At 52.1% G+C, this 7,905-nt stretch overlaps 1 protein-coding gene across 3 annotated transcripts in view; it reads left to right on the top strand.

The window, feature by feature from the left end:
- THOC5 (THO complex 5) overlaps nt 1-7,905 on the top strand; it is a 30,971-nt gene that overhangs the window by 19,361 nt on the left and 3,705 nt on the right. For all 3 annotated transcript variants that reach the window (XM_010828738.1, XM_010828739.1, XM_010828737.1), the window contains 6 exons: nt 2,103-2,204; nt 2,790-2,886; nt 3,443-3,557; nt 4,962-5,065; nt 5,212-5,299; nt 7,643-7,758. In XM_010828738.1, the coding sequence (XP_010827040.1) occupies nt 2,103-2,204; nt 2,790-2,886; nt 3,443-3,557; nt 4,962-5,065; nt 5,212-5,299; nt 7,643-7,758 (622 nt within the window). The remainder of the gene's footprint in view (nt 1-2,102; nt 2,205-2,789; nt 2,887-3,442; nt 3,558-4,961; nt 5,066-5,211; nt 5,300-7,642; nt 7,759-7,905) is intronic.

The raw sequence follows: 7,905 nt of genomic DNA, 5'->3' as shown, positions 1-7,905 counted from the left end.
TCACTGAGTGGAATCCGTGCAGCCTTCTTACTGCACAGCCGATGACAGAAACGACTGCAGCCTGTTGTAAACTGAGTGGGTGGGCTCCAGCTTTTACACCAGTGGAAACAGTGTGAACGTGAGACTTGGCAGACTTTACCAGGTTGGCAGATTTAGGCCTCTCTTTCTCTTGTCTTTTTCTGTCCCAAGAGCCTGGGATTTTACTCTGCAGCTCAGCTCAATCCCAGGTTGTCCTTACCTGGCAGGGGCAGTGGGAAGAAGACTGGTGGGTGGGTTTTGAGGAGGGTGAGCAGAGGCACATAGAGGCAGCCACAGGGGCAGCATCCCCAGAAAGGCCCTGACCATGGCCGCTGGTCGTGGGAGGAAGGGAGGAGGACCAAGAGGGCCTGGGGGTGAAGGAGGCTCGCCTCCCAGCCCTGCCCCCACTGAGTCCTCACGTCAGGTGTAGATAGACCGGGAGGCGCAGGGCTGGTGCCTGGTGGGGCAGGGCTCTTCGCGGGGCTGCCCGAGGGTGGCTGCCATCCACCCTGCGCTTAGCGTCTGTGCCCGCTCCTGGCTGCATCCTTGTCCCTGTCCTTGAGAGGTGCTAGGTCATCCCGAGCACTGTGGGTGCTGTCGTCCTGTTCCCACCTCACGCCAGCAGGGGGAGCCCGGGGCTGGCTTCTCCAGACCACCCAGTCGCACTGCGCAGCCGGAGGGCCGGGTGGAGCTCCTTGTGGTGAGCATTCTGCCTGCTCCCTTCTCAGATGCCCACCTGCTAAGCCCTGGGGCTGCAGGCTGGCTCCACTGAACCCTGAAGTCCTCTCCTCACCAGCCTCTGCATGTGCAGTCGCCTGCTCTTTAATGTCCATTGTTTTCACCAAATTCAGTTGTCCTAAGCCACATGTTGTGGGTGGAAATTTGTCAGAATTTGATCATTCCATCAGGTTTTGTCAATTTCAAGTCCTAATCTTGTGCAGTTTTACTGTTTTATTTTGGTTGATTCAGTATATTAGTATCAGTCACTAAATATTGGCTACAAGAGTGACAGTTACTGATTTTATAGCTAGTTCTCTGTAGCAGCGAAGAGGACAGAGACCCTGGGGGTGGGGGTGATCCAGGGAGACTCTGGCAGGACAGAGCAGTGCAGAGCCGCAGACTGCCACTCTCCTGGGCCGAGTTCCCAGAGGCCTGCCGGGCTCAGAGCAGCAGGATCAGCCGTCTGCCTGAGTCACTCCTGATGCTGTCCCGGGAAGGTGAAGGGGAGCTCCCACGGATGAAGGGAAAGATTGGGCCCTGTTGGCCTTTGTGATCAAATTACTCCATTCTGCGCCTGTGCTGTCTCTTCTCTGATCGTCACTCTCAATTACATGTTTAACCGTTGTGAGTAGGTGGCATTGGCGTCACTGTGTCTTTCTGCTTACAGCACTGGGTCACCTTGTCTCCAGTCTGTGTGATGTATCTTTTCTGGGAATGTTCAAGGGGAGCTCTTTCTGTGGCAGCATGAGATGAGGTGAAGCGTGAGATAGAGCATCAGAGCTGCACACTGGATCTCTTTGGAGTAGAAATCCGTTCTGCTCCTATGAAAGTTCTGAGTGTTCCTATTTTGGTGTCATAGGGTTTTGCTCCCTTGAGGAAAGGCTCTGGTCACTGTATACTTCTTGAAGGGATAGGTTTCTTTAGAAATTGCTGATTAAAGGACTGCCTTGGTGGTCCAGTGGTTAAGACTCCATGCTTTCAAGGCAGGGGCCGCAGTTCCTCAACCAGAGATGGGATCTGCACCAAAAACAAACAAAAATGGTGATTAATAGTATTACTGTCTTTGATGGAACAGTGTAAATCCTTGCTCCAGCGCTTACTAGCAGTGTCAGCTTGGGCTTGCTGTATCTTTCATAGCCTCCAGTTTCTCCTCCATAGAATGGAAATGCTAATCCTCCCTACTTCATAGGGTTGTGAGGATCTGATGACCTCAGGCATATACAGGGTCTGGACTGCAGGAAGCATTCAGTAAAAGGTGGCGTTTCTCATCAGTGGGAGAGGGCGTTACCACCCCCAGATGGCCACATCTGCATCGAGCCAAGGGCTTGGCTGGTGTTCTCATTGCAGTCTTTTCCCTCCTCCAGTGACTTGCTGTCTCCTGACTCAGTCCTGAGCTGCTTGTACCCTGGGGATCATGGAAAGAAGACTCCAAATCCAGCCAATCAGTATCAATTCGATAAAGTTGGGTGAGTCAGCAGCATTTCCTCCTCTTCCAGCCTGTGCACTTCAGAGTTTCTCTGGTGACTCAACCCAAAGCAGGAGACCTGTTAGGACCAGAGGCCTTCCGGGGGTGGGGGTAGGGGGTGGAGAAATGGTGGAGCAAGAGGGAGTGCTCCATCCAGAGAAGGGGACACCTGTCCTTTCTTGCTTATGAGGCCCTGGAGAAGGATGGGGAAGGGTGGAAGGATCAAAACTCTGGGAATGTGGTAAGAGATGTGTTTAACGTTTTAGTTCTCTTGAGGATTAAAATTTAGAAAATACTTTATAAATTGCCAGACTGATGAAAAGATAAGTACACTGCCTTTTCATTGAGATTTGCTAATGAGTTGAAGACTGCCAGGGAAAAAGAGAAAATTGGCTGTGGGAGAGAGAAAATTCACAGCAGGGAACTGATGAACTTGAGAGGCCTTGCTGGCGGCCTGGCTGTGAGTGCGCTGAGCCTGCAGGACCATTCTGTTTAGGGGAGGTGAAAGGGTGGGATGAGGTATATGCCCTGGGACCACTGCAGAAGTGACTTCTAAACTCATTCCATTCTTTGTTCTTCTGTGCAGCATCCTGACTTTGAGGGACTACGTACTTGACCTCGGTCACCCCTACTTGTGGGTGCAGAAGCTGGGTGGCCTTCACTTCCCCAAAGAGCAGCCTCAGGTGTGTCCACTGATTGAGTCCCCTTGGCTGAGGAGCCCTGTTCCTCTCCTTCTCTGCAGACTCCAGAAGGGCTTCTGATGGCCTCTGGGACTTGAAACTAGCAGAATGCCAGCCCTCTGGGCTGTGACCTGTCCTCCCTTCACTCTAAAGTGTCCAAGGCCTCCAAGCGTTTAGGTATCTTTTGCTTTCACCCTGAGCCTATTACCCGCCCAGGTCAAAGTAACTTGGATCCTTGCCCTGCATGTCCCATGGCTCCCGGTGCTCCTTCCCCTTGGTCTTATGTACAAAGGTACCAGAAATGAACCCCAGGGCAACTGGCACCTCAGCAGAAGCCTTCCTTTCCCCCAGCCTCTTAAGATCCCAGCAGCTTGTATCATTCCTGCTGGGACTCGGTTTCTGGCTCCCACTTCAGGGAGACCCTGCTATCCCCAGAAGACATCTACGCCAGGACATGGGTGGTCCTGGCCGCCACAGGCAGGCAGGCCCTGGGAGAGAGGGGTGGCAGGAGGAAGGCACAGGGAGCACTCACGCGTGTGCTGTGCTCTGTCACCCACAGCACACTGTGATCACAGACCACTCTCTGAGCGCCAGTCACATGGAGACCACCATGAAACTGCTGAAGACCAGGGTGCAGTCCCGCCTCGCCCTCCACAAGCAGTTTGCCTCCCTGGGTAAGCGGTGTTAGTCAGGGTTGTGGCCTGAGCCACTCAGCACAAGGACAAAGACCACGGAGCCCCGCGCTCAGACATCTCGAATCCTGATGACAGAGTCGGCTGGCTCCCTGGCTCTTGCTGAAGAGAGGTGTTAGCTGGGCCACTGGGGAGAGCTCTAGGCCACCAAGCAGAGGTGTGAGCTCCCCGCAGGGCTACAAGGCCGTCTCGGCCCGCCCAGAGCCTTTTGGGAGTCCATCTTATTGGATTGGTCTGGAGCACTGGTTGGGAGCACTCATGCTAGGTCAGCGCATGGCAGACTTTGCTGTGCATTTTAACGGAACCTCATTCATTCGGGGTCGCCAGTGTAGTGCTGGGGAAGGAGCCACGAGCACAAGACAGAGCCCTGCTTCTGCAGAGCTTGGGCTCGGCTTACTTGAATACAGCTGTTCCGTGACCCATGCCTCCTCCCTCCATTGACTCCTGAGCTGACATCCTCCAGGCCGGGGCTGAGCCCAGGGTTCACCATAAGCTCCCAAGTGATTCTGATCCTTGACCAAGATGGTGGCCATGTGGGGGCTTCTCATTTATTCATTCTGTAAACACTTGTCACAGCCTGTCAGGCAGGAGTGAAGGAGGGTTAAGATCTTTCCAATCTGAAAAAAGCCGCGCAGGGCTTCCCTGGTGGTCCAGTGGTTAAGACTTCACCTTCCATCGCAGAGGGTGCAGGTTCTATCTCTGACTGGGGAGCTAAGATCCCGCATGCCTTGCAGCCCAAAATCCAAAACAAAACAGAAGCCATAACAAATTCAATAAGAACCTTAAAAGTGGTCCACGTCAAAAAAAAGAGCCACTGTCAGGAAAGGCTTTGAGTTCCCAGCACCCGTCTGGAGGCCCCCCCATGGACTCTGGTTTCTCTAGGCTCCCCATCAGCATTGTGGAGTTTGTTTTGTCCCAAGGTTGGATGATTGTCATCCTGGATAGCGTGGACCATGTTGGAATATTTGCTTATTGAAACACCAGCAGGAATTATCCCTGGAGCAGCCCTCCTGCTCTTCTCTAGAGTGACCGGCAAGGAAGACTTAAATCCTTCCTCGTACAAGGTCAGCTGCGAGAACAGCCCTCTCGGCTATTTGATCTAATTAACACTCACTGCCACAGAGGCACCTCATTGGTTCTGGCTGCAGGGGGTTTTCCTTTGCATTGAGGATGAAGCGCTTCGAGCGCTGGGACTGGGTCCCGCCGCAAGCACAAGCACTGGGCGAAGGTCAGGCTGACGTACCTCCGTTCCTGGCCCGTGTTGACCTGAGTACCGAGTGTACCTAGACAGCCAGCAGGGCCATCTGAGCCCTTCAGAGGGTGGCGGTTACCCAGCTGTGGCGGCCGATTTCCACCTGTGACGCCCCCTGTCCTGCTCTCTCTTAGAGCATGGCATTGTCCCGGTCACTAGCGACTGCCACTACCTCTTCCCTGCAAAGGTCGTCTCTCGCCTGGTGAAGTGGGTGACGATTGCCCATGAGGACTACACGGTAGGTGTTGGCGGGGGCGACAGGCCACCGTTACTGTCCTGGGGACAGCAGACCCGTGTCTCCTTTCTGTTGCTGCTCCTCCCGAAGGGCGGGGCAGTCTGACAGGAGGCGCCAACAGCTCACCCCCCTGTCCTTGGTGACTTCAGGAGCTGCATTTCACCAAAGACATCGTAGAGGCGGGACTGGCCGGGGACACCAATCTCTACTACATGGCACTCGTGGAGAGGGGCACAGGTAACCACTCTGCTGATGACAGTGGCTCTAGGTGAGGGGAGCCTCTGAGAATCAAACCTTCCTGGGAGCTGGCCCAAGGAAGCTAAAGATCTGAACTCCTGCCTCAGGGACTTAGCAGTCTCGGCTGTGAGAGGCAGCGTTCAGCCAGGACTTGTTCTGCAACAGTCCCGCCTCAGCTAATCGTCACCACGGTCCCGGCGCTGGTGACGTTCCCGCTCTGTAGGTGATGCTCAGTCACACACCCAGTCAAATCTCTGAGCCTGAGTTCTGAGCCCCTTTGCTTCATCACCCTTTAGAATCAGAGACCTGCTCGTCCTCTCTTCAAGGTAGGGGCTGTCACTCTCAGGCTGTGAAGCGCAGGACTGTCCTCCCTCTTTGCAGTCCCTGCACTCACTTGGGGAGGCATTGAGAGCTCTAACTCCTCACCTCTGTCCTGGCATCTGATCGGCCAAAGCTTCCAGCTGGACCCACCCCGATAGCGCCTGTGGGGCTGTCGTCCAGCCCCAGCCTCTGCGGGTCTGGCTCAGCCTGCTGGATCCCACCCCAGAGGCTCAGTGCTGAGGCTGCAGGGCGGAGGGAGTTGTCTGTAGTTCCAAGATAGTGTGAGAAATGAAAGGTTAAACACTCTTTGATGTTCACGTTTCTCTACCCCTGTTTCTTCACTTTGCATGTTTTTAGAAATATTCTGAGGAAATTAGATAACTTCAGATACAGTGGAGGCTCCTTGATCCCACTTCATTCTCACCCTCATGATGGGTGACTGCTGTTTGGAATTTTGCGTTTACTTTCTGTCTTCTCTCCTTTTAAAAAATACTCAAACCTCATCCCTAAACAACGCAGAGTGCTGTTTTGAAAGGGCACAGAAAACTATGCATCCAAGAAATTTCCAAAGCCCCGAGAGTGGGAAATCATTGGAAGACATCGCTTTTGCTTCCTGGATGAGGGGAACAGAGCTTGGAAAAATAACAAATATCCTGTATTCATACAAAGGATGAATGTAATCATTTAAATTTTTATTAGGTGTGTTGTAATAGAATTTGAAAACTTAAGAGTGAACTTTAAATAAATAAGTGGACAATAATTTCATAGTATGGATTAAAAACAAAAAAATTGGTGGACGAGAGATAAACCCAGAAATACATTCAAAACTATTATGACAGAAACAACAGTAAAATGTCACTTTTCCATAAATGTTGTGACTGTCAAGGTAGAGTTATCTTAACCTACACTCTCTTGTTCTCTATTAATTTATTCGAATTACTAGTGGATGAGAGTTCATTCCCTCCGCCCCCGTAAATAATGAAAAAGGGTGACTAAGCACTTAGCTCATTGATGGAGAGGTTATCGTATTGAAAAAGACAAAGGCTGTCACCAGAGAAAAAATAAGTATGTTAAAAAATACAAATATCTCATTTAATGATTATGAACACAGCTTTGGTACCAGGTAGCTCTGGTTAAACTCAGCACTGCTGTTTTGCGGCTGTTTGATGATTTTTAGGAAGTTTCTGTCAGAGCCTCCGTTTCTTTAACTGAAATGGGATGAGAATCGTTATCAGAATGAAATAAAATGTGGGCAAAAGGGCTCAGCACTGTGTTCAGAAAACAGTAGGTGCTCGGTAAACTCTGGTTATCAAAAAGCTTCACGTAACAAGATAGATAAAGAACAGAGAAAATACATTTGACTATAATGTGACGTCTGGCATACAAGACTGTTGAAAACCAGATAGGGCGCCTTCACTGGGAAAATCCTTAACCTGCTGGCAAATAAATGCCAGTTAAAACAGACTTCTGTCAAAGTAGTAAATAGAACTGGGCAAACCAGACTCAGGATTCCCCACATCTCTGTGTCCTGAGGCCCAGTCACAGGACCTCCCCTTCTGCAGCCTGACAGTACCACTTTGGAGTTTCTAGGCGGAAAGTAACGGAGAAGGCAGTGGCACCCCACTCCAGTACTCTTGCCTGGAAAATCCCATGGACGGAGGAGCCTGGTGGGCTGCAGTCCATGGGGTCGCTAAGAGTTGGACACGACTGAGCGACTTCACTTTCACTTTTCACTTTCATGCACTGGAGAAGGAAATGGCAACCCACTCCAGTGTTCTTGCCTGGAGAATCCCAGGGACGGGGGAGCCTGGTGGGCTGCTGTCTACGGGGTCGCACAGAGTTGGACACGACTGAAGCGACTTAGCAGCAGCAGGCGGAAAGTAAAAGTTGGTAGCAGAGTGTGCTCTGAGCACCTGGACTAATGTGAGACACAGAGCTGGCCTCAGGGTTCCAGCAGGGAGGTGGTCGTGGCTGGCAAGCCGGCTCTCAACTGCGTTTTCCTCCTCTCCCCACCTTTCCCAGCTAAGCTCCAGGCTGCTGTGGTGCTGAACCCTGGCTACTCCTCCATCCCACCCATTTTCCAGCTCTGTCTGAACTGGAAAGGGGAGAAAACCAACAACAACGATGACAATATTCGGGTAAGGTCCTCAGAGGGTGATGGGAGGAGCAGGGAGAGCCTCCTTAGGCCGGGGTGGGGGGCGGTGGGGCAGAACCAGTAGTAGCTGGGGTCTTGGGCACTGGCGCAGTTCCAGGGCAGATGCTGCTGGGATTGTAGAAAGAGATAG

The sequence above is a fragment of the Bison bison genome, unplaced genomic scaffold (assembly GCF_000754665.1).
Source record: "Bison bison bison isolate TAMUID 2011002044 unplaced genomic scaffold, Bison_UMD1.0 scf7180017864495, whole genome shotgun sequence".
Lineage (NCBI taxonomy): Eukaryota > Metazoa > Chordata > Mammalia > Artiodactyla > Bovidae > Bison > Bison bison.
The sequence above is the reverse complement of the archived record's forward strand: the minus strand, read 5'-3'. Positions and strand labels throughout refer to the sequence as shown.